A 27,024-nucleotide genomic window follows, 5' to 3' on the forward strand; every position below is an offset into this window, starting at 1 on the left:
GCGATTGGGTTGTTTTGAACCAGCATTTGGGTTACTATCCAGTAGGTTGGGTTAAACATTTAACCCAACTGCTGGGTCAAAACAGCCCAATTGCTGGGTTTGTCCTTATTTTACCCAGCACTGGGATGTATTTAACCCAGCATTTTTTAGAGTGTAGTCTTTAAAGGTGTCAGATTCAGATTCCATCCTAAGCTCCTGCAGCCAGAACAATGTACCTATATTAGTGAAACAAGCACCCCCATAACATTCACAAATGCAGCATCTGTGCCATTACACAATACTATATAGTTCTGAAAAGAGGGTGACAGTTACAATAACAGCTTTTTTGAAGTTTCTAATATAGGCTACAGTTCCTTGAATGATCATTTTGAAATGATCAATGTTCATTGACCATCTTATATATTATATTACACAAAACATGCAAAACTTTTTACAGCAATCTCTGATTTGATTGGCTTTACACAATATCTGACTCAGTAAGCACAGTTCTACAGGCCAGAAGTCATGTTTAAAGGTACAGGGTTGCACTGGAAAGTTTGTGCCATCACAATCATAATCAAAAGTTTGGCCCTGCGAACCAATTACATATAGTTATTTAACAGTATTTATAACAAAATAAATTGAATGAATCACATTAAAAACGTCACCTGTTTATATACTATGTGTATTTTCAGGCTCCACTTTCTTGGGTGATGCTCGTGACCCGTCCAGCCCTGGCTCACCCTCTGCCTCGCCCCTTTCACCCTCAGGCCTGTGCAATGGAAGTCCAGAGCCCAGTCTCAATGAACGTGGCTGTTCTGCTGCCTTCTGCAGCTCCACTGAAGGTCTGCATGTCTTTTCATACATATATTGCATTTTAGGATTTCCTGGAAAAACAAATATGCACATTTTTTATTTTAAGTAGCATTTGTCATTTATAAGCATGAAGTTAAGATAATTTAATTTTTTTATGATAAAGATGGCACTGTATTTTATTCTTTTTCTCACACAAAGCTTTCTTATGGCCTAGAAGACTTGGATTATTTTGGACCATTTTTATGGCACTGCTACATCCTTTGTTGTCTTGAAAGCCTTATGGGATCTACTTGCTTGGAGTAACTGCTATAGTTATAAATTAATAAATGGTAATCAATTTTTTTCTGTCATTCTGTCACAGGAACAACACCCAACTCACCCGTCAGTCTCCCTAAATCCCCCACTTTCCCATCTGCCTCAGGCTCATGGCCGGATGAGTGTTCTATCTGCTATGAAAACACAGTGGACACCGTCATCTATGCCTGCGGACACATGTGTCTCTGCTACACCTGCGGTCTCCGCCTCAAAAAAATGGCCAACGCTAGCTGTCCTATCTGTAGGAGAGCTATCAAAGACATTATTAAGACCTACCGGAGCACTTAGGGGGGGGGGGTCTCATAAGGGTCATTAAGGATCTTTAATAGATCTCTGTTTCAAGAGAGGGTTGGTGTCACAGTTCAGTGACTTGCTCTGGCACTGCATGGGTCTCTGTTGCCATGGCAATGACTTTTTAACCCCTTGAACCTTCAAGGCTCAGGCATCCATTCACAAAGGTCTTTGGTATTTCATGCTCAAGTCTCTGTTGCTATGGTAACCAGTGATGTTGCTGCTTTTTTGAAGCATCTGGCTTTTCAACTGACATAACACAAAAATCATAGACAGTATCTCATCGAATTCAGGACATTTCAGGTGACACAGGAGATAATCAAGGTTGCACATGTCCCATTTCTTCTACCTTCTCTGTGAGCCATACTAGACTGCATAATAGACCAGCGGTGGCGAACTCCGGTCCTGGAGAGCCGCAGCCCTGCAGAGTTCAGCTCCAACCCTAATTAAAACTCACCTGCCTGTAGCTTCCTAGTAACCATTCAGATCTTGATTAGCTTGTTCAGGTGTGTTTGATTAGGGTTGAAGCAAAACTCTGCAAGGCTGCGGCTCTCCAGGACCGACGTTCGCCACCCCTGTAATAGACTCTCATTCATAGCATAGCTGCATATCTTTTTAAAGCTGGATTCATATTCAATACGGGGTGTTACAGTCTGTTATTTTTTCCTTCTGCTGTCCTCTCTAGTCAAATCAACTAAAGCACTTTCACCATTGAAATTCATACAAAAGTGTTTCAGTGTTTCACAATTTTTGTCTGTGCTGGGCTGAGACGGAGACAGAAATACAGATAATAAGGAACAGTGCTTTTCATACATCACTATTTCATGCTAGTTGTGTAACTGACAGCTTGCCTTTATTACATGCTCTAAAGTGAGTTGATATGGAGGTCTTTGTGCATTGATGACTATTTGATCATGTGTTTCGTAATGTAATATGAAGCTTTGGTAGGTAGCAGGTGAAGTCAGCTAATGGTCCGCTATAATTTCGCTTATGCGTGCGTTCTACAAGCAGGACATTGTGGTGTAATTAAAGAGATAACATTTGTTATAAAAATACACAGGAATGATTAACCAACGAGTCATGTGGCAGATATACATATATACAGTTATATAACAACTCATTTAAAGAACATTAATATTGAATATCTTAATTGATCCAACGGTGCTGGGAAATGTAATCGCCACAGAGAAGTGCGGTTAAATAGAACATCTCATCTCACGACCCTAAAACATGTTGGCCTAATCAAACCTTGATTTACTGTGAACTTGTTCTTGACTGTCGAGCGGAACACGCACACTCTGGGTTTTTTTGTGAAAGCAATTGCAATGTTGCCATGGAGAGCAAAATCTAGGAAGAAGGAAAACAGCCTTGAGGCATTAACCAATGAAAGAATCATTTGTGCTGAGAGGATATTTGATGTGCCCATTTAATCCATATTTCTCCCAGCACCCCACCGCTGACAGTCTCTGTAGGCCAAAAATGGTGTGTATGGGGATAATAGTGAGTGCAGGCCACTGATGAAATAGCAAATTGGAATGGAATATGTTTGGAAAAAAGGCTGGCTCAGTGTTCCTGCTGGTGTGGAGAAAAAAAAAAGCTGGGTCAAAAAGATTATCAATTTCTTTTTGACTCACCCCCAAAGCCAAAATCATATTAAAGGGGTCATGAACTGTCTTTTTTTATTATTATTTTGTACTGTTTCAAGATTTTTACATAAAAAAAACATAATATTTTAGCAGTAATAGGCTACTTTCTGTCCAGTTTTGACCCCCCTCATCGGAACGCTCTGTTTGAATAGGCGTGGCGGATTGTAGACTCAGAAGTAAACGCCCACTACTATGATTGGCTAACAGTTGTGTATGTTTGACAGCTACATCCTTCATAGATGGACGCTACTGTGATTTAGGTAAAAAACACATAAATACTCAGTTCATATCAAACGATCTGTAATAACAGACAAAGCAATAGTGATCACGTAATAAAAACACTTACTCACACTTGTGTGGTGCAACATTATGTTGGATCCAATATAGTCGCACAGCATCGTCTTTTAGTTTCAATCTTTCAGCAAGTCCGGCATCGAATTGTGCCTTGTTTGTAAACGAATCCGCGGTGAAATGAAGTGAGCAAACGACCAACCTTTTACTGACGCTGTCTGGAACTTCATTAAAAATAAAGCTAATATACTCTTTCCTAATGTTGGGATCCGATGGAAGGTTATGCAAAGACTGTGTTTGTCCACAATTTGGCACTGCACAGCGTCTTGTTGTCTTCGGAGCCATCTTTATCGTTTGGTTTCTGTGTAGACCTGCGTTTGTCTCTCTCGTTTACACTATGTGTGCGAATCAGTGGGCGGAGCTAAACAGGCAGTGATGTGGAAGCAGGCGTTGATCTTCTTCTGTGGAGGCGGGGTTTACCCGCTTTATTATGTCATAGAGCAGCACATTCCTCAAGCTGTCGTTTTTGGCAGATTGGCTTCAATATAAGCTGTTTTTAGACTAATGAGAAAGTTTTGAGTTCTGAAACTTACAAGATGGTTTTATAGTACGATGACCTCTTATATGTCAAAAGATCAAGGGTATTTTGATTTCTCAGTTCATGACCCCTTTAAAAGTAGCATTTGACAGCAGAGGTCTCTTTTGGATCTTTACAAACTGTGTCCAAACAGCTTCTCAGGGTTATTTATTAAGGACAATTAAGGTATAGAAAATCCTGTTGCTGTAAAACATAGTTGATTGGATGTTCTAGGAGACAGGACCATTGAGAGGTGAACTACATCCCTTTTCTCACTGAGAGATTGATGAAGTTAATACAGTTTTATATTGTAAAGGTGAAATGCTTAGATGAATGTCACAAAGCCTGCCAAGAATATGTCTGTCATATTTCACCTCAAAAAGGAAAAAAGAAATTGCATTTTGTTTTCAAGACAATTAAATATTTAATATTTGCATTGACATTATTCATGACAATTAAGCAAATATTCCCTCTAAATAAAAAGAAATGTCCATTGAGGTGTGTAGTCTGCATACTGAAAAATAATAATAATAATAATGGTATATAGTCAAAATTGTATTTAGAGTAGTATGTATAGTACCTTTAATTTAAGCTGATTTAAATAAAAAATAATAATATTCAGGTCAGCGGACAGCAGGAGCAGGTTTGATTTTTGGTTCTAGATCCCCTACAAACGTCACTTCAATATCCCACACAATCTATGATCCACATCAACAGCTGGAAAAGTCTCAGTTTTATAAAAACCCAGATCATATTTTACAATTTATGGGAAATAAGCAAAAGAGGACATGATTATGTGCATTTGTGTGTGCGTGTGGATGTTAAAACGGCTCAAGAGCAATTTCAGTGAACTACAATGGACTGCAGGCTAATATTGTTCATAATTAGCAAGTTAGCTTGTGTAAAGCAATCGTGATGACTGGCGCTTAAATTCATGCTGCTATTAGTATTAGCCAGCTCTCCTTCAGGCCATGCTAACACCATGTTGAGAAAATGTCCTGTCACTCTTGACAGGAAATTCAGTTCAGAGTTTTACTCTATTGTTTGGAGTGGTGATTCACTTTTGAATGTTAATTTATGTTCATTAGAGGAACCTATTAGAATAGCTGTATCTGAGGTGTTGCTATAGCTTTGTTTTTATTATTGTTTTTTCCCTCTTGTTTTAATTATTGGACCGAAAATTATGATTGTACAGTTTGCGTGTCAGTCCTCTGTGGTTTATACGGAAGTGTGTTTCTTTTAGTATTAGCCAGCTCTCCTTCAGGCAATGCTAACACCATGTTGAGAAAATGTCCTGTCACTCTTGACAGGAAATTCAGTTCAGAGTTTTACTCTATTGTTTGGAGTGGTGATTCACTTTTGAATGTTAATTTATGTTCATTAGAGGAACCTATTAGAATAGCTGTATCTGAGGTGTTGCTATAGCTTTGTTTTTATTATTGTTTTTTCCCTCTTGTTTTAATTATTGGACCGAAAATTATGATTGTACAGTTTGCGTGTCAGTCCTCTGTGGTTTATACGGAAGTGTGTTTCTTGAATTTTGTGCTGGTTTTCTTGTACCCAACATGCTGAACTGAGCAGTACACCCATCAGGGGCTTCACAGTAAACAATCAGAACCAGCTTTTGTTGGGAACAAGTTAAACGAAAGATTATGAACACTCCCTTTGATATCAGGTGTTTTATGATTGGCAACATATTTTGTTCTGAGGTGTCTATTTATGGTTGTTCTACCGAACTGAGCTTGCTAAAAGTTCATACAGTTCTGGAAATGTCCTGAAGGCCCAATATTTGTGTTTAGAGCTTTCATTAAGATTTTTGGAAGACAAATTGACCCAAGTTTTTCATGAAAAAACTCTTTGCACTTTTTCTGTAAATTTCAGTCACTCTAAAAGATCATCAATATTCCCCCGAATTTATTTTTCTTTCCACCCAGTTTTGTAATGTATGACTTTTGCACAGTTTAGGGTGTAATATAAGGGCAATCATTGTGTTTCTGTCCTTACCGACACGCCACAGTTGGAATCACTTTTGATTGTTGTCGACCCTGTAATGTACTTTATTTATGTACCGTGTGTAGAGTACGATGTGCGAATCGGATGTCATTTACCTTTCCTGTTTTGAATTATTTTTAATCAAAGCTCTAGATGTAATGAAAACAGCCATATTCGCACACTGGCCAATAATTTTGTTTGTTTCAGGAAAAAAATAAGTTTTGATGTTTTGTGAAGTAACCACAAATGGGATCAGGGATTGCATAAATTATCACCCCAACCTTAAATAATTTCAATTTCAATGTTGATAAAATCTGAATATTTTTTTAATGGTGGTGAAAACAGAAGCTTTTTTATCTTATTATATATACATGTTTCAAGAAATGATTGGAATTGCTTTTCTTTATTCTTGTAATTGTTGTTTCCAGTGTGTTTCCTTCACTCATTACCCATTGGTGAACAGCGGGACCAATCTAATATTGAATCAAAGAGGTATGATTCATCTTTCCCAGCTAGGGTTCATTCAAGGGCTGTTAATTGAATCATTGATTCATAGAGTCCATGAGGTCAGTAGTGATTTAGTCACAAGAAATGTCTCCGCTTATTGTGGCATTCAGTTTTTGACTAAAACCCATGTTCAGATTTGTTTTCTTCTTTAAGTCTGTGATCAGTTTATGAAGCTTTGTTATGTCTGTCAAATATGACTGTGCCAATAAACTTTGCAGATGTGTTACAGCAAGTGGTGTGTCTACTGTGCCCTCTTTTTTCAAATTTAAATATTTATGACATTTTTAATCAACTGTTCTTCAAGTGCATTTCATTTTACACCTCTATAACGCAATTCCCACAATTTAAAACAGTGAGAAATGCTTGAACTGGACCTCCTATAAAGTGATCACTAACTCGCTGCATCGGACCAAGAACCAATTCAAAATTAAGTCTGAAAATATACAGTATGAACCATGATGGCAACCTGACCCTGAACTAGAAAATAAATGTGGACGGTAACAGGAACACTTGATATGCCTGAGATCAGAGGTGTGCAGATGAAGGATGAAAGGTGTCTTTGATGCTGTGCTCTGGAGCTGAGAGGAGGATGAAGATCTCCCCTCATAGTTAGGGGTACATGTTTCTGAAACCAAGCAGAGAGACAACCCACTGTGAACACTATTTCCATCCAGATTTAGTCATTTGACATGTTGGTTCAAGCCTATTTAAGGCTGCCCTCTCATGGACAAAATTAATTTCTCGTGCTCTGTTTTTTTTTTTCTAATCAAATCTGTATCCCTCATGTGACGGTTACGACAGCGTTCACAAACAATTAGAAATGACTGAGTGACTTCATTCTTCACATATTACAACTCAACCTTAAAAGCTGCACAGACTATTGTGCTAGTCCTTCTGTTATGGCACTGCAGTCAGTTTTACTGACAGTCAGCGTACAGCTTTATCTCTAAAGCTTGTTGGTATTCATCTAACATTTGCACACTGGTTTTATCTTTTTACTTCTGGCAATTGTATTTAAGCTTCAGGGTTCATATTCATTTTTGAAGATTATCATAATGAACAAAACATCTAAGAATAATAAACTTTGCTTGGTGACAGAGCTTATTTCGGCATCAGTCCAAAAGCCAATTAAACCAGGATGATTCTAATTTCCGGGCTGGCCTAGTACATCACCACTGTAGCGCTCTATTGCACAATTTCATCCATCAATACATATATTCTATACATTTTTCCACTCATGTTGTTGTAGTCAACTGGGTACTATATGCATAAGTAGCCTATACAAATTTACTGCAGCAATAGTAGAGTTATGTTAGCATGCTAGCCGAGCATTAACCTAGAGACAGTAATATCCTATGCTACACCGTTGTCACATTAGCTCATGACATATATGAGTGGTGTCTATAGTTATCATCTTGAAATGAATATGGGTATTTAGTGTTTTTGATTAAGTTTTATCCAAACATCTTGGCAGTCCACTTATTAGGTCAAAACAAAGATACAGTCACTGTAACTACTTCCAGTTACTGGAAATGAAAAGCCAGGCGTTGTGGCACTGCATTGTGGGATATATTGCACTCCACAGTGTGTTATACACAGTTTTGCAAATGTCATTTGGTAATCCATGCCATGCAAACAGAAAATGTGCATGTTGTATAATGTATGCATACTGCAAAAATAGTAAGAGTAGTATGTTAGTATGCTGTTCCAAATACATGATGATTATGTATGTATTTATGTATTTATTTAGAACTAGCTATCATTGCTCCATCATGTTCAACTGAAAAAGACAAATGGCATGTTTGATTTAGAGACATGATCCCTAAATCCTTGACTCCCTAAATGTCTGACTCCTAAATCTCTGCATATCAACATGAAAGATGAATGTTCTTTGCTAAATGTAGACCAAAGCATGACAGTGAGATATAAGAACAAGGAGGATACATTTTATTGTGTTTTCCTTTAGGACATTGCAAGATACAATGTAAACATAAAAAGGTACAAAAACAAAACGTAAAGAAAAACCACAAAACAAAAATGCTGAAAATTAAAAGCTGAAGCTGTAGACCTTTAGATCTTTAAAAGAAATGCATTCAAAATGTAGATTTGGCTGAGCGCTGAATTATATCATTGCAAGGCCTTTTCTCAATATGTCCAAAAGCGCACTTTTTAATATTTCTTATGACAAGAGGGGTTTGCAAATATCTAGCCAAACATTCCTTACATCCAATGGTCTGTAACAGAAAAACATTGTGGCATATTAATGTAGGCATCTTCACTTCCTGTCTGAGAATTCAACTTTGCTTGAAAAATCACTTGAGTACATTGATTAAAAAGTATTTTTTTGAAATAATAATGAAGAGTTCAAAGACTGTCCAAGAATACATGCTATACATGTATAGCAGATTATATTTAGAAAATATCAATATATAAAACCCTTACAACCAGTCTGTTAAGTGGGTGCATGATGAAAGCAAACATAAATAAATGTAACTTTCAGAGTGACGCTCATCAAAACATTCTTTTAAGCAAGATGTTACTGGCCCCACATGCTGTATTTTCGTGACTGTTAATTAAGTGGAGAAGAATGGCAATTAGTGCAGACAGCCAAGCAGAGACAGGGACAGAAAACAGCAAGAGATCAGACCGCCGCAGCATGTTCCCTTTCTGCACTTGTTCGCATCAAAGTGAACACATAAACACACCCTACCGCCTCACACCAAACACTGATGCATCTGATCAAAAATGCAAATTAACACAGAAAAAGATAAATAAAACCTACCAAACTCCTTTCAAGCACTTCATACATCACAGCGAGCACACATACAACTCTCTCCACCATGATCCATGCCTAAAACAGGCCTACTTCCTTATTATCCAGGTAAGGTCGCATAAAATATTAGTCAGATTATTACTCATCAAATGTTTCTGTTGAAATATAATTAATCACAGGGTACTTCCTGCACCTTAAATATTATTATTATTATTTTTGTAGCTGAGCACAACCATAGATGTGCATAGGTAGATGCCACATTCGACCACTCCAGACAACGTCGACGCATCCACCATCTTGGAATGGTCAATGTGTTGTCACTCACAATAAAAAGAGTTTTCCAAGATTCCGCAACATTTTGCAGCCTCCGGTTGTAAAAACCACCAAAATGTAAATTCCTGAAGAAACTGGATAAGCTTTCACAGATACAAATGTGTTGGTTTGTGTTTTTAATATATGAACTCAATATTACAGGTTTCTAAACAATAGTAACTAGTCTTAAAGTGGCTAGTCTTATATTGTGTTAGTTTGGCAAAATCTTCTGCTGGAGTCATTTGCAGATATAGATATTCATGTATGCGTATAACTACGGTTGTAGACACTCAGGCAACTTGCTCTTGAGTGTTCACAGACCGCCTTTGACCATTCCAGTATGGCGAATGGCTTTCATATAGCGGCCCATAGAAACAGCTACAAATAGGGCATCTACCTATACCTATGAGCACAACTACAACATTTTATATTCATCCATGACTTTTCCAGGCTTGAAACTCACAATTTAAAAATTCCCTGATATATCCCAGGTATCCCAAGCCCTGTAAATGACATATGACACAATCAAACATGTACATTCTTTCAACTTTTGTTGTACACCAACACGGCATATAGACGCCTCAGTAAATCAAGCCATTCGCTGACGCAGGAAGCTCAGATGATTCCTCTTGATGACGTTAATACATCTCGATATGCTGTGAGCCATTAGAAACACTATCAATCTATCTCGGCATCTGATCCGAGCCCCCGGCAGCTCGACATCCACTATCAGTGTGACATTTGTATTCATGGTGCTCTTCCCAAGCATCTGTAATTAACCGAGCACTTGGGTAATGTGATTTCACAGCGCGAGTGTACTCCTGACACCGTGGTGGGTGAGCTGGAGACGAGCAGTCCTATTCTTTTACACATTCTGTCAGCAACTTTTTAATTGTTATAAAGAGGTTTGCAGCAGCGGCGAATTGAGGTGGATATCCGTTTGCAAGTTTCTGAACCTCAGCATGTGTACTCAAGCACTAAGACTTGATGTTTTGAGAAACAATGGCCTTTGGAGACAAGGCAAGCTTGCTTGAATTCAGTCGCAGCAAGTTTTCCAACAGAAATAACAAAGGTGTTTCTAGAACACTGCTCCTGACCAGTGCTATTATGACAATGCAGTGCCACTGTGACATCATAATGAGCTGCTGCTAGCGGGAAGCTTCTCTGAAGTGCTCATTATCGTAAAAAGCCTTGCTTTTCTTTCCACAGGGAACACTTCATCAAGTCCATTAGAGCGGTTTTATCATGTCTAGCTTTACCTGACTGGATTCCCTTCTATTTAAACATCATAAACAAACATTCCCTCTATCCACCTTCTCTTTCCACCATTTAAAAACTCCTGTTCACAAACCATCGCAGAATACACCAAACAAACAGGAAAAAATACACCCACAATCTTTTTTTTGTTAAGTAACATTCTTCTGTTCCGATTCAGGAGCTTAAGGGATGCTCCAGGTTCAATACTAAGTGTTGTATACTTTGAAAACCAATCTGACAACTAACTATATTAATTTCATTTTTACATTTTTGTATAATCTGTTTACACCCCATTGACGGTTACGTTTAAGGGTGGACCTTCATGCTTTTGTTCTCTAAAATTTGTACATTTCAGTATGAATCACGTTGTATGAATAATACATGGACCTTCAAATTCACAAAGGTGGACCTTCATGCTAAGATTTTTCTAAAAATTGTATGTTTCCGTGTGAATCACATGATACAAATTCTTGGATATTTGAATTCCTAATGATGGAGCTTCATGCTTACTTTATCCTGAAAATTCTAAGTTTCTATAAAAAAATCACATTGTTCGAATTCATGGTAACTTTTTCCTAAAAATCGTATGTTTCCATATGAATCAACCACACAAACATTGTACAAATTCATGGACCTTGGAATTCATGAAGGTGGACCTTCATGCTAACTTCTGAATTTATGTACTTTCAAATTCATGAAGAGGACCTTCATGCTAACTTTTTTTCTACAAATCATATGTTCCCATACGAATCACACTGTACAAATTTATTGACCTTTGAATTCATGAAGGTGGACCTTCGTGCTAACTGTTTTTCTTACTGTAAAATTGTATGTTTCGGTATGAATTGCATCATACAAATTCATGGATCTTTGAATTTATGTTTTTTTTTTTTTTTATAAAAAACATGTTTCTGCCCTAATGACATTCATACAAAATCACTATACCTCATAAAAATAGTTACATTTTCTCAAGAGATTGGGTTGGTTGAAATTATTTTCAACACCATGTCACAGAACCTGGAACATTCCTGTAAATATATCCAATACATTTTCAAAAAATCAGAAAACGTAATATATCTTAATGTGATCATATAAGGTAAACAGAAAAGAAAACACAGCATTAAGCAAGAAACTATAGCAAACCTACACCTGAGAGGGCCTGTTAAATAAGGAAAGGTGAAGACATTTCAACTCTCATAAAAAGCTTCTCTTGACCAGAAACTCAAAGACAGTTACCCATAACCCTCCTCATTTTCAACCAAAGTTAAATTCTCCACTCTTATATTCAAACTCTCAGTAAAAGCATTTCAATTCAACGGCGTTGTAAGCTCAGATAATTAATTCAGACAGGAAGAGAAGCAAATATATGCAGTCCACGTTATTTTAAGGTGTGAAAAGTTAAACCTGGATTTTCAGAATAGACTAAACAAAATTGAAAAAGAAATCCGACAATGATACAGTATGTAAGTCGATTGGGATTTAGGATAAAGCTTGCCATGGTGACAGTGGGATGTCACCATGGATGTAGGGAGCGGATGTGGAGAAGTTGGCAGTGTGGTGCGGCGCTCATATAGCTGCTGATGGATTTGCCCCACCATCTCAAATTTGCGATTTGACAGGCTGACCTGACAAATGCCTCAGAGAATTAGATATACCCACGCTTCCCTATTATTTCCATACTGATTCACCATGGGCTTGTGAGGTCACTAAACCCCTTAAAGCAAGATGCGGTTCAGTAGGTAAAAAGTATGAATGCAGAAATCGAGTCATGGTTGGCCGGTAGACTGAAGGTATCCATCGATCAGGGCATTTTAACATTCAGCATAACATATTTGAACACACATTGATATATTTTGAATTGGAGGATTTAAAAAAAAAAAAAAAAACTATGGGACAAAACCAGGCATTATTTGACATAAAATTGTCAGAATTCTAAGTAAAAACAAAGCTTTCTTCAATACAATTGTTCTTAACTGGTGAGATGCCTGTTTTTGTATTGCACATTTCCTCATTCCATCAGAGTAATGTCAATAGTGAAAAGGAGAAAGAATAAGAAAAAAAAAAAACTTTAAAACGCAATACTGTTCCTGAAAAAAGCATTAAAATTTAAACAAATAAAGAACACATAAAACAAAGCTAGCAGATACACAAGTAATATAAGATAAGAACTAGTCTGACACTTAACAGTTCCCTTGTAAATTGTATAGGCGCGAATGAAGAAAGCAAAGTATTATTGGAGCTTAGCAACATCCATCACAAGCGCTGCGTTGTAGTAAGTCGACACATTTCTGTAATGCCATCGTCAAAAAAAGAGTTGCAATTGAGAGTGCAATGGTGAGAGTGCTTAATTTTCATTTTCAAATGTAAAAGTTAAAAACAAAATCACCCAAATTGGAACTTTAAAATCCCATTATTGCTGTTTGTTTAATGATAACATTTATATGAAACACTCAAATCAAATTTGGTCCAGTCACAATTAAGGATCCACACAGAGCCCTGCTGTTTTTAATTATAAAGTGTTATGTAATTTGATCGTCCCCATTTTACTGCTGGCTTTTAATTTGAAGGACTGATTGATTATTATTCAGATTTTTTTGTAATGTCTATTTTTTTATTTCTGGGAGTGATATGATGATGTTAAAATGAAATAAAATGATTTTTTGTTTACATAATCTGGCATTATATGTGGATCAATAACGAGAAAGGAAGTGTCCACAGTTGCTAAAGGTGCAGCAATCAGCTTGGTTGAAAATGCATTTCGGATTTTAAAAAATGTATGTGAAAGCATGTTCACACAAGGTGAAAAATGCTCACAAGAATTGTTTTAAAAATCTACTTCCAATTTTAAAGACAGTAGGAGACACCATCAAAAAGAGACAAAAAAATCATCTTGGTAAAAGCTCAGAATATAGCAGTAGCCAATTACTACAGAACTACCAAGAGTTTCAAGTTTTAAAAGCGAGTGTCAAATGCCAATAAAATGGCATCTTAGCAAGACAGTATTAAAAACATTTTTTAAAAACATTAAAAATGATACATACAACAAAAAATAAATTATGTGCTGAAGTACACTGCATCTTTAAACCAGTGCATAAAAAAAAGCTCAAATGCATTGATTCACAACAAATGAACGACTTCATTCATCATTATTGTCCATGTGTGATCACACAGCAACCAACAAACAAGACAAAATAAACAATTTTCTGCTTAATAGAATATAACTGCAATCTAGCAGGTAATTAATGTTTTAACTGTTTAACAATAAAATACTGTCCAGCAGAAAACTAAATAAAATAAAAGTAGTGCTAAACTCAATTAAGAGCTCACACTATTCATTAGAAAAATATTTCAGCAGTCTTGAACATCAGCTGTTTTATGCTGTTGTTAATGAATATTATTTGATTGAATAAGGGGGAAGTAATCATTCTGAGCTCAGAGATCTATAAAGAAGACAATGAAAGATTGGACCATGGACTAAGATAAAGTTCGTGAATCTATTTTAATATCTTTGTCAACAGAAAATGAAACACTATTCTTAAACGATAGTAGTTTACACTGCTTATTGTGTAACTTCAGATTCAATACTGCCCAGCAATATCGTAATGTAGAAATTAACCTTGCATATTAATGTGCTTTTCTTTGGGTTAAAAAAAAAATCAAGTGCTTCCAGATATAACAATTAAATATACTTTGTTCTCAGTTCTGAAACCTCGTTTAGGTTTTGCTGAATACACTATTTATTTGTACCCATAAAATAAATACTAACTCTAAAACAAACTAGCAATTGTGTCTGTAAATCTTCTTTGGTGTGATCACATTTTGGGCTCAATGTTATGTCACTACTTCCCTGGGATAAAATGCTGAACAAAACAAAAAATTTTCCAGTCCTGATTTCTTGAATTAACAGATTTAGCACACACAGAGCAGCAATATCTAAAGTCCTGTCCTCTGAAGCTGTCTACCCTCCTAATAAAAACAGACGCACTTTGTAAACTGAACTTGGGTTTAAACCCAATAATTAAGTGGGCATGAGGTGATCTATGCATATAGCTTTCACAGACTATTTTCCTTTAACCTGTTTTATTCATTTTGGCCTGTGCATATTTAAAGAATGGGGATGTTAGGATGTTACAAGAAAGCAGAAATACATCTCTAAGGAAGATATAACAAACATGAACACAAAACCATTTCTAAAAAAAAAACGTTTTTTAAAAAATGACAATCAAAGTTATGCTTTGTTTCTTTGAGCGCACTCAATGCTAAGATAACAATTGATGTTGTTTTTTTTTATTCAAAATGTTTTTACAGGAATTTCTTGTTTCATGTGCTTAAGATTGGATTAGCACTTTTTGTTATGCACCTATGATGAAATTATCTTTTTCACTTATCAATGTTGTAACAAAAATAAGTTTGTTGCTTTCTGTACTTGTAGGCCTATGGCACTAAGCTGAAATTTGGTATTTTCGTTGCTTCACTGGCATTTGACCGATTCCTCTTAACATTCAGTGAAATATGTACGAAGGCACCCATTTGGCATAAAGTTATGGCAGGTATTTTGCTAAACATTCACCCGCATTACTCTAGTTTTACTGTAAACTCCTTTCTAAAAGGCTCTGTCTCTCTCGTTTCAAACCAAAAGTCCTTCAGTCAGTTCGTTTTTTTTACATTTTGATTACAATTGTGCATGTTTAAACCATTTCTGGGGAATTACTTTTTTCTCTCCAGGTAGTTAGACGGTACCCAGCCTTTACGTCCCTGTAAGCCATCGAGAACCTGGCAGTACCACCATCCATTTGGATTCTTCTCCAAAACTTCAAGACTAGTGCCCTCTGAGAAACCCATGGTCTCTTCGTCGCCACGGTAATCAGCAATAGATACGTAAACCTCTCGAAGGTTGTTGTGAATGAGGTGCGTCTTCTCGATGGGCTTGGGTCTCACTGTAGAGATTGGAATTCCGTTTCTCTGGGCAATCAAGGGGCTTGAACTTCCGGCGGGTGCTGTAATGGTGGTCCCAGACCTGACCCGTACATCGGTCACTGGCTGCAGTCGCACAGCAGTGAAGGAGGAGTTTCGCCTTACGCCGCCTGTGGATCTGAAGTGGTCGCCTGCACCCAGTGATTCATTTCTTCTCAAAGACCCTGTATGGATGTTGGTGTCCTTCAGAGGCTGTGGTGGAGACACAAACACTGACTGCGGTCGCACTGCTGCCTGACGGACACCGTTACGCATCCGTACGCCTGAACCGTTCAGCATTGGGTTTGGTTTGCTAAACCCCCCTGGTGGTTTGGATGGGATTGGTGGGCTAGGATTGTTCATACTCCTCAGGTTCTGCTGGTTTAGGTTGTTGAGGGCCTGAACACGCTGCTCATTTTTCTCTAGGCTGTTGGACTTGTTGGTGCTACCAAGATCAACAAGAGGGCCATCACGGGATTCTTGTACACCGACGTCATGGGTATGCTTGACTGGCTCAAAATAGAAAGTAGGTGCCCATCCCTCATCATCTCCCCAACGGACATACCACCATCCACTTTCCTGCTTCTCCAATACCTCAACCTCCACACCAGCTGGGAAGCTAACCTCTGACTCTTGGGCCCGTTCGTAGGCATCTGTCGTCCTGTAGAGCACACTTTCATGGTCAGATTCCCCACCTCGGCTACCTTTGGAATAGACACTGGAGAGATCGGAGGTACTTCTTGAGGAGATGGAATCCTCAGAGGACACAACAGAAGCAGTCTCGGAATCTTCACCACCACGTACTGCATGGACTGCACGGACTGCACCCTGCCGAAGACTTCCGGTGGGCCGAAGCTGGCGACGTAGGCTGCTGATGTCCATTCTTTCGGGACTTTGGGGCTCTGACTTTGTAAACAGAGGTTTGGGTCGCACCACTGGTTTGGGCCTGGCTAAGGGACTTTGACCAACCCGAATCTCTACATCTTTTCGCATGACAGGCTCTCTTTTGGGATTGCGTCCTGATTCGTCTGACGATGATTTGGGGCTGTGTCTCTCAGCACGGCCAAGAGAGTGACTCCGGCTTAGATCCGGCGATACCTTCTGGAGGGGCTTCCCTCCTCCAGAGGAGGACCCAAAGGGTTTACGACCCAATGTGAGACTCCTTGGGGTATCTGAATCGCAACCACTGGCAAAGTCATCAGAGGAGAACCTAAATCCTTCATTTTCATAAATCACCTCCTCCTTATTGACATTCTCCAATGAGTTTCTTTTCCTCAAGGGGGAGGTCATCACTTTTAGTAAAGGCGATGCTTTGCCAGCCTGTGCAATCCTTTCGGCAGCTGCTGGATTGCTTTTAATTTCAAACTTACGGGGCTCTGGTTTCGAGAAATTATTTGTTTTTTGTTTTGGAGGATTGCTATCCAGATCAGAGTCAAAACCAATGGCGGGAACATCATATTCTGGCTCCTCATAGACATGCTGAATGGGGGATTCTGGAGCTTTGGAGGCGGAGCCAGCTAGAGAAGGTGATTCCTCTGAGTCTGGTTTCTTGACTGGTGGAGCAGGGGGTGGAACTTTAGGGCGGGTAAGTGTGCTGGTCCGCCGGCTCAGGTTGGGCTTCTTGCGTTTATCAATAAAGGAACAGGGTGCCCAGCCCTCCATATCCCCGATGTGGACATACCACCAACCACTAGAATTCTTCTCTATGACCTGAAGACCACATATTACATATTTACATCATACAATGGTATATTTTTATTATATGAAATGGTTTCAAACATCTAAGACCACTAATGAAAATGCTTATCTTACACTAAATGTAACAAAATTGTTTGCATTTTTTAATAAAACTAACTAAAAAAAAACTTAAATAATCCTAAATATTCCTCTTCAGAAATCAATTTACAATTCAGAAAATTTGTTTTTATTAAGGTTTAAATAAATACTATAGTTAATGTAGTCTGAGACTTTTTGACTCCACTGTATATTTATACTTTTTAATATTTTCATTAGTCAAAAGATGTTCATATTTAGTTTTTAGGAAAAATCAAATAATCATTTATTATAGGAATAAATCTGCCTTACATCAGCCTTTTGTCCTCCACGGAAGCTGATGCCATCTGAGATACTGGATTGAAACTCTGCTATGGTGTAGTACTCCGCTTCCACAGTAGGGGCCTCTGGAGGTTTGGGCAACTGGAATGCCTTGAGTATTGAAGAAAAAGACAGTACTGTCCAATAACTAAATGCTGCTCTCTATGAATTTGAAATAATAATAAATGATTTTGGTCCGCTTAACTTACCAGATTTGTATCTCTTCGAGGAGGAGGTTTCTGTCTGAGGTTTGGAGATCCTGCCAGTTGAATACAAAACATGTTATTAACTGTCTCTCAGCTCAATACAGCAAATATTAATGTAGCTTAATCAAATTTAGGACTTGGACATTAGGAGAGTTCACAGTTTTCCTTTCGCCAACAAATTTTTTGCATTTTCAACCACAACAACAAAAAAAATGGATCCAAACTGGATTACAGTGCCATCAGTAACCCTCATTATGAGAGAGAAGTTTAGAGACATGTTCCAACACACTCAAGCATGCGTTCACAACAAGCCTATTTTTAGAAAAAAATCTCAGAAGGAAATATTGTAGTGAGACATAAAATGCAGTCACATCAGTCACTGCAAGTTTTAACCAAAACCAGGATTTCTGGGGATTGTGTGGCGTCTGTTAAGAACCTGTTAAGGTGGAATAATAGTGTGTGAATTGTAGCATCCGCGACAAAACAGATTTACAAGAATGAAAGTCATGTAACATGAGCAATACAGCACTAAGAGATTTTTTCAGCTGTACAGTGTACATTAGGCATTAGACAAATAAGTAAGCACAAGAACAAACAAATAGCAAACAAACAGCAGTTGACAGGCTGAATGCTAAGCAACAGAGACAGTGAATGTGTCACTATCAAGGTACACAACACCCTGAAATGTTACCTATGGCATCAAATCCTATGTGCAAAAATGGCTATATAATTATATTAATTATAAAATGATATAGAAAAATATTGATAATATATTTAGTTGAATATAAAATATATAGTTTTTTTTTGTTAGAAAATAATATAATAAAATTGTACTATAATTACTACAGCAACTCAGGTGTATTTTTTAAAGTGAATAAATACTTTGAGTTACATTCTATTCTATTTTGAACATGTGATTGCAGTATACATCTAGTTAAACATGTCATAACCCAACTGTTTACTCACCAATCTCAACTCTGTGTGGTGCCACCCGGGCTATGGCAGGTGACCCCGGCTCTGCCCTGCTCTTGTTTTCCTGTAGGGCGGTGCTAGATCCAGAGTTCATTCCCAAACCAGTGACCACTGTGGGTGCCACTCCAGCCTCTGGGGTATATGGGATAGGCAAACTGATTTCACTTTTGGAGATGTGGTGCTCATGGCTAGTGGCCTCTCCGTCAGTTTGAATGTCCTTCTCGCTTACAGCCTTCTTGTTGAGGAGGTTACTGATCTCCATTATGTTTCCGATGATCTCCACGGGGCCAGTCAGAGTCTTCTTCCTTGGGGAAAGGTCATCTTTCAGTTTTTTCAGGTATGAGGCTGGGGCCCAGCCCTCTTTACCCTGATACCTGCAACACATTAGTAGCAGTATAGTAAATAAATAATAAATACTATTCAATTGTATAACTACATGCATTTACCATTCTCATACTGACCACTAGAGGTCAGCATAATGTTTTAAGTAAGATGTTGTAGTGCTCTTTATGGACACATATCTCCCCTGATGTAAAACTGATGTCACATACACACTGATAATTGATAATTAATGTATACATACACACACACACACACACACACTACATGTAAATCATTTTGAAATGAAAAAAAAAAACTGATGAGATGAAACATCATCAGCAAACATTTCCGTACCATACCACCTTAAAGTTTGAGGTCCAGATTGATTACCTGATGTACCACCATCCCTCCAGGTTCTTCTGGATGACCTCCACAGTTGCTCCTTTCTCGAACCCGATCTCATCCTTTCCCTGACTGGTATACGGCTGGACAGTGACATATTTCTCCTCTAAAAAGACAGATTAGAGAAAAAGAATGAGAAAGGATTTATTTTCTCTTGTATTTGGGCCTTTGCCTTTTCTGCGGTCTGGAAGAGGTTGACAAATGGTTTCAACTGCTAACTTTCAAACTTACAAATTTTAGGACTTTCTTTGGGAAAACAGAGCAGAAGTAAAACCGCAAAGTTTGCAGTAAGACCCTTCCAGCACTCACCCTTCACCACAGGCACAATAACACAATCATCTCACAAAACGTCATTAATATTAACATGAACAAAACCTACAGGAGACAGTGGGACTAATGTAACCAGAGCAATACAACCCAAGACACAATAATAATGGTGGAACTCCATAGGAAATACCTCGCAGGGTCAATCAATCACAAACATGTCCAGATCCAGGCCAATATTTTGCATTTGCACTAATTATATTTTAATTATAAGTTGCATTATGAATGTTAAGCCTTTTCTCCTGTAGCACTGTGACATTATAATTACAATTTCCCTCCATGATTTCCCCCAAAATACAATTACCGTAATGCATCTGGACATTTCATTTCTTCAACTTTTTTTTTTTTGACTCAGCATATATTAACGGTATGACAACAAATACTACCATGATAAATAATAATAATTAAAAACATTTTTTTTACAATTTTAGAATAATATCACTATTATGTATTTATTTATTTATTACAGTAAAGAGAATCAGATGGTTTTGTGCAACGATAATGAGAAATTAGGAAGAAAATATGTTTAATTATCATGAAAATAATGTTACAATGCAAAACAATATGTGAACAGGACAAGTTTAATCATTCAATTTTTCATTGAAGCCTCCTGAGATCCTATAAAGCATTTCTCTTCCCAAAAAGCTCACATAAAACATCATTCAGTATTGTTGCATATGACGTAACTATGTTTAACATCTACATATCAAACTCTGATGTCTTTTCCTTTGCGACTATAGCTTACAGTCTGCTCAGAGTAATACTATAAATTTAGATTTAGTGGAACAGCAAAGAAGAAATAAAAATAGTGCTGATAAAAGATATATTAATAGTGGGAGAAGTGTTGAAACAGAAAAACGACAGAAAAAGAGATGAATATCCTATATCTAGTTTTTCTAAGCAGTGAATAACTTAGTCTGCCAACAACAGATGACATGAGGTCAGGGCAGTTAGTCACTTACTTTCAAGACTTAATGCTTTCCCAGCAGCAGACAAGCTGGGAAATCTGATAATTGAACATATGACAGAGAAGAAACTTCCCCTTTGCCATTCTCATCCTGAACTTCTGACCTAAAATCAACAATAAACTTAAGTTTTTAAACATAAGATTTTGAAGAACTGATCACAGGCATCTCCTTTTGAGTTCCACAGAAGAAAGTCATAGTGTGGATAGATAAAGACAAACAGGAGTGAGAGATGTCAGGGTAAAAATGTAAGAAATGTATAAAGAAATGCCTCAAAAACACATTTTCCACCAGTCAGCAGTATTTTCATGGAGGACTATTCTGGATGGTGGAAAAAGTCAGGTGGGTCCAGAACACATGACTTCAGTTTTGCATGCACTTGTGGAGCACGTGCCAACAAAGGCATTTTCTCCCTCAGCCTCCGTGACCTAAAAACCACGGCGATATGTTCAAAATAGTTAAGAGAGAGAGAGATTACAGACACAGATCATTCTAGCTATTATATTGATCTTTCTGAAACTTGCTTGCTTTATTTCATGCAAGCTAACCAAATGCCTTACTGGATCCCGCAGGCTCTGTCTAAATCTGAGCTGTTCCCGCTGCTGATTTCTACTCTTTCTTAACACTTCACCCAAAAATGAAAATTCTTCATTTACTCACCCTTTTATCTTTCTGAACCCTTGACAACTGTCATTTTTCCATATAACAGAAAAGGAGAAGTTTAGAAAAAAATGCTGATGTTGCTGATTGAAAGTGAATTGAGACCATGTTATTTCAAGCGCCAAAAATAACAAAAAGGACCATGCAAATTTGTGTGCTATATTCCCAGTGTACTTCAGCCATACGGAAAAGACAGAAATTTAAGTCATTATCTACTTATAAAATATTCAACATCATGACTTTGATGGTGCTTTCATGGTGTATTTTTGTTATTTCTGGAGCTTCACAGCTCCTGGCCCCCATTCACTGTATGGAAAAGAGCAATATTGCCTAACATCTCTTTCTGTGGAATATGGAAGCGCAATACCTAAAAATAAAAAATGAAATAATACTGGTTTGGAGCATTAGGGTGAGTAAACGACTCATCATTGAAATCAAGACTCAAATGTATTTTGTAAGAACTTGCTTAGTTGCAACTGAGGATCCAATGGCTCTGCAGTTTTGAAATCATTGCGTTACAAAATTTGTTGTTTTATCCAAGATCATTAGTTTCTTTCAAGCAACCTCTCTGAATCAGTCACTACCTCTGACCTGTTTTGAAGGTTGCAATTTGTGTTTATGGAGAAACGTTCCCTCTGAAACCACTGGCTGCTCTTTGTCTCCGGATCATCCATGGTGCTCTCCGACTCATAAGTATGTATACAGTAAAAAAAATAACAGGATTAAATGCAGTCACACACAGCGAGCCAATGACCTACTTCCACACTTTCCACTGTGAGTTTCCAACAACTTCTCCTATGATGCAGAACAAAGTAAGGGAAAATAACGAGGAAAAGGCAGCCACAGAGTTACTGTAACAGTGTCACATTCAATCTGAAACCAGATTTTTTTCTCCAAATCTACACGAGTCCCTATCAAAAGAGAAGAGAAAAACAATCCATGTAAAATTTGACCACGATTTCATCCAAAATACCAGTTAACAGGGTTATTAGTGGTGGTGGTTTCTGAAGGACAGACATCTGAACAGACTTATTAAACTTAACATAACTCATCCCATAAGATCAGGGATTTCATATTTTCACCCAGTCCCATTCATCCACCTGCCAACACAGCATGGAAAAGCTCTTAGCATGTGCTTCCACCAATTCCAGATCCAGCATGCTCTAGCGCCATGTTCATGGTGTCCATAGCATGTTAGCACACTCCAAGAGTACACAGATGGAAAACTGCGGGAATTACAACTCTAAAGCTTGGAGGTCCATTCCATGACTCAACATGAAACGGCGGATCTCCAAGGAGACTCCTCACCATACAAACACACATTTCCACCAAAGGTCTAGACATTAATCCTCATTTGAGGTCTGGGTGTTTAGAATCAAACACTGTGATTTTGAAAGGTCAAACCTCATGCATGATTCAACTCATCCTCTACCTCGAGTTTAGAGTTTATGCACTGTTTATATCAATTATTTGACATGTAGCCAAACTGCAGGATGCCAGATCTGACTAAATTCAGCTGAATTCAGCATTCCGAATTCAACATTATTCTATCTTTGGCAGAACACCAACAAAGATTTTAAATAATATTTCTGTCTATTCAATGGAAGTCAATGGGGGTCCAAACAACATGGGTCCTCACTGACTTCTGTTGTATTGACAAAAACATTCTTCAAGATTTTGCTGGTGCTCTGAATGCCATTCGGGTTTAGAATGGCATGAGGGAGACATCCTGACCGAATTTTGATTTTTGGGTGAATTATCTCTTTAAATTGTCTTAACTGGCAAAAGTTACTTAGTCAGTAGGCTTTAGAATAAAAGTATAAAGATCAAGCTGGCTGACATTCATTTCTGGTCCACCAGCTAAACCAGCACCAAATCAGTACTAACTAGCATAAACCAGACTTAAGAACAAGATTCTGTAACTCTGTACTCTAATGCCATACATGAAATTTCTAATTATCAGACTACAATATTTCACAATTACTATATTCTTCTAAACCAGTCATCTTAAAAAGAACTAATTGGCTTCATTTTAAAACAGTTTTCTTCATCTAAAAACACACTTAATGATCTCTGTGGCGAGGGGGGCGGGGGAAGGCGAAAGGCTGCAGCGGGAGAGCGAGTTTGGAGACGAGCGGTGATAAGGAGGTCAAGTGAATAATGATTAACACCTGTTTGCAATTCCAGTGATTGGCGGGGAGACGAGAGATAAGCGGCCGCCGACCTGGGAGTGGGAGAGAGACAGGAGAGTGTGCGACACCTGACTGGGAAACCCAAGAAGCGCACTCGTTGTTATATGTTGTTTGTGACGACCAATAAAAGGTCTACTCGCCACCCCTGACTTCCTCGTCCTTCTTCCCGAACGGAAAACCTTGCTACAATCTCCTTTTACATTCATGCACATATAATCACAAGCAGAGACATAAAGCAAAGTATAATAAAGATTTTATGATGGCTTGCATATGAAGCAGGCCACCCAGCATGCTTTGGGAGCCAGATCCTGAAGTTGGATCCAGAAAGAGAGTTTAGGTTTCTAAAGAGTGTGTTTGTGTGCGTTTTGAAGCTAATCACTGTGTAAACCTGCACAAACACACAAACGCACCATGCAGATTGGTCACACACGCGAGTGCTTGCATGTGATCAGTCTATGCAGGCATGCGTGATTGCATGTGTGTTCACCTCGACTCTGTTGGCGGTTGACTATTCCCCCTAGCGTCCATCTCCGGTCAAGCCTCTTCAGATGAGCCTTACGTCTCTTAGTAACTGACACGGATGAATGAAGACAACGGAAAGAGAACAGAGACATGACAAACTCAACAACTCAAGAGGAACACTGGTATTAGTGTAATGAAGACATTATTACATGAAAGAAAAGAGTTTTGTGATTGGTTAGGAGGGTTCTTGGCTTGAACAATGATGGCAAAGCAAACGAGGACTTGTTTGATTAATACATGTGTTACTAGATTTTAGTGGCGCACGTTAAACTGTGTGATGGTAAAGTCTAAAAAATGTATGGTGTTTTAAATTTTTATTGTGTTACAGAATGGAAACTTCATATATTTTACAAAGGTTTTACCACTTATCAACTCCATAGATTAAAATAACAACAAAAAAAACAAACAAAAAAATAAATAAATAAAATGTCGAACTAAAGATGGTCTAGTTCAAATAAAGTTCAGCCTGAAAAAAAAAACTGCAGCTACATCCAGAAATTAAGCCGTTGTGGCCACACGGGAAGGTAAATTACCCCTTGGGGATCAATAAATTGTGTGCATGTGTGAGGATGTATCGATCTATCTCAGACAAAGATAGTGGCGAAAGCTTTATCTCCTAATCTTACACATTGAGTCTTTCAGTGGCATACATTTCAAGACGCAGCTAAAAATGTTGTTGGCTGAGACAAGAAACTCAACCCAGGAAATGCTGATGGCAGCAGATGATAGAAGACATTAGAGGAGGACATATTTATAATGCGACGGTTCTTTATGTGCGTTTAATAATGTGAAATAAATGGGTGTTTCAAGTCAAGTCAAGTCAAGTCAAGTCTGCTTTATTGTCAATTCTTCCACATGTACAGCACATACACACAGAGAATTGAAATTGCGTTACTCTCAGACCCTTGGTGCATACAGATGAGAGAGAGAAGCCGCAGCGTGTGAACGCGCCGCCATCTTGAAACACCTTTCTTCAACTTCTGACAATTTATGTTCCAAGAGTTGATTTTACTGAAGTTGACATGAATGTAAATGCACCATATCTATTTTGCAAATACATGTTATGGATATTTTGGTGAATGATTCAACCATGTAAATGTTTCGTTTCATTTCATTGATTCATTCATTCAATGATTTGAAAAATTTGAGTGCAAATTATACAAACAGAGAGAAAATAGTATTTAATTTTGTGTGTTTATGATATATAAAATGCTAGCTATGAAGCAGGCCATTTTATTACTAAATGTTTACGACCACTGTCATTTTAACCATATAATGCTAAGAAATACAATACTAAAACTTGGTGGGAATTTTCATTAAATAAATAAATACTTTTAGAAAAAACTAACAAATTAATTAATTAAAAGACTCATACAAATAAATAAATACTGTCAGAAAAAAGCAAACAACTAAATTAGTTAATACAAAATGCTAATAAATGAATAGATTTCTATCTAAAGTTCACAGGGCCAAAAGTTCCCTAGTTGAAGAAGCACCCAGATTCAATGCGGTGTTCAGGTATGCCACACTATTATTTATTATGTATAGATTCAAAGAAATAATAACCACACTTTCATTAAGGAGAAGAGAGCCTTCCTTCTTTCCGTCATTTCTCCTGCAATCGATGATCTCTCACAATCCCAAAGCCCTCACCTCTTTCTCATAAACAAGTGGAAGTTGCTCAAGGAATATTTGGGATATAATATCCATTATGGGTATTTCGGGTCCTGGGTGTTGATTGTTCAGTGAATGTGAAACAGATCACCTTATACTTGTGTTCAACTGGTCAAGATTTCTTGGGGTATAAGAGTGTTTGTGCACATGTTCAAAAGGAAAGTATGAGAGAGAGTATATTTAGTGTCCTACCTTCTCCAGATCTAGATGTTCCCAGGTCCAGATCATCTCTGGTGCCGCTCTGAGAGTCCAGGTATGTGGCAGGAACCCAGCCTTGTTCTTCAGCTGTGCTGACAAACCACCAGCCTACAGACACAACAGAACAAAAAAAACATAAAATATTATTTTTTACCTAATACAGTGTCAAATACTGAGCTCTAATGATCCTGTTTTAACCACCCGGATAGAAAGACTATATTTACAAAAATAAAATTATGCCTCCATGCTTTGCAAACAAACACTAATGCACAAACATTTGGTTTTCACTAATCTGATGGGAGGCAATGTTTTGGCTCCAGTCATGCTCACAAACACACTCTCTCTGGTGTTATTTAGTTTCAGGCGATGTATTTATGAATTCTGTGCACTTCCTGTGTACCATTTGCGATCAATTAGACCTGACACTATCATAAATATCAAAACGGGTGGACATGGTTTTATTTGTATGCACAGTCCAGCTTGAGGAAGGTTGGATGTGTCTGACATCTTCTTAGCAGCTAACATGATATGTTTTATGAGCTAATATGTGTGTGCTTGTGTGTTTTGGGCCAAAATAACCTCATCAGTTAAAGGGGTCATATGATGCTGCTAAAAAGAACATTATTTTGTGTATTTGGTGTAATCTTTCGGTTCCTCCTTCATGTGTCTGAATAAGTGCTGAATTTGTTAAATGTAGTGTCAGCAGCACTATGATTTGTTTTTGAAATGTGGATTATGATGTTTCTTCACATTTCCACTATAACTCAAAGATGAGTTTTAGAAAC

At 37.8% G+C, this 27,024-nt stretch overlaps 2 protein-coding genes across 3 annotated transcripts in view; one reads left to right on the plus strand and one right to left on the minus strand.

Moving 5' to 3' along the window:
* Positions 1-1,768, plus strand: part of LOC107692176 (E3 ubiquitin-protein ligase NEURL1-like) — a 33,730-nt gene extending 31,962 nt beyond the window's left edge. The window contains exons 5-6 of the mRNA XM_016491137.1: positions 675-824; positions 1,157-1,768. Coding sequence (XP_016346623.1) covers positions 675-824; positions 1,157-1,398 — 392 coding nt within the window. The 3' untranslated portion in view covers positions 1,399-1,768. The remainder of the gene's footprint in view (positions 1-674; positions 825-1,156) is intronic.
* Positions 1,769-9,714: 7,946 nt separating this feature from the next.
* The window catches only part of LOC107692111 (SH3 and PX domain-containing protein 2A-like), a 92,866-nt gene continuing 75,556 nt past the window's right edge, over positions 9,715-27,024 (minus strand). The window contains exons 4-11 of one of the 2 annotated variants that reach the window (XM_016491014.1): positions 26,234-26,347; positions 24,333-24,416; positions 19,693-19,810; positions 18,976-19,355; positions 18,701-18,715; positions 18,013-18,062; positions 17,795-17,914; positions 9,715-17,419 (exon numbers count right to left, since the gene is read on the minus strand). In XM_016491014.1, coding sequence (XP_016346500.1) covers positions 15,464-17,419; positions 17,795-17,914; positions 18,013-18,062; positions 18,701-18,715; positions 18,976-19,355; positions 19,693-19,810; positions 24,333-24,416; positions 26,234-26,347 — 2,837 coding nt within the window. In that variant the 3' untranslated portion in view covers positions 9,715-15,463. The remainder of the gene's footprint in view (positions 17,420-17,794; positions 17,915-18,012; positions 18,063-18,700; positions 18,716-18,975; positions 19,356-19,692; positions 19,811-24,332; positions 24,417-26,233; positions 26,348-27,024) is intronic. The other variant, XM_016491016.1, reaches the window with a different exon arrangement.

The sequence above is a fragment of the Sinocyclocheilus anshuiensis genome, unplaced genomic scaffold (genome assembly GCF_001515605.1).
Source record: "Sinocyclocheilus anshuiensis isolate Anshui unplaced genomic scaffold, SAMN03320099.WGS_v1.1 scaffold322, whole genome shotgun sequence".
NCBI classification, from domain to species: Eukaryota; Metazoa; Chordata; class Actinopteri; order Cypriniformes; family Cyprinidae; genus Sinocyclocheilus; species Sinocyclocheilus anshuiensis.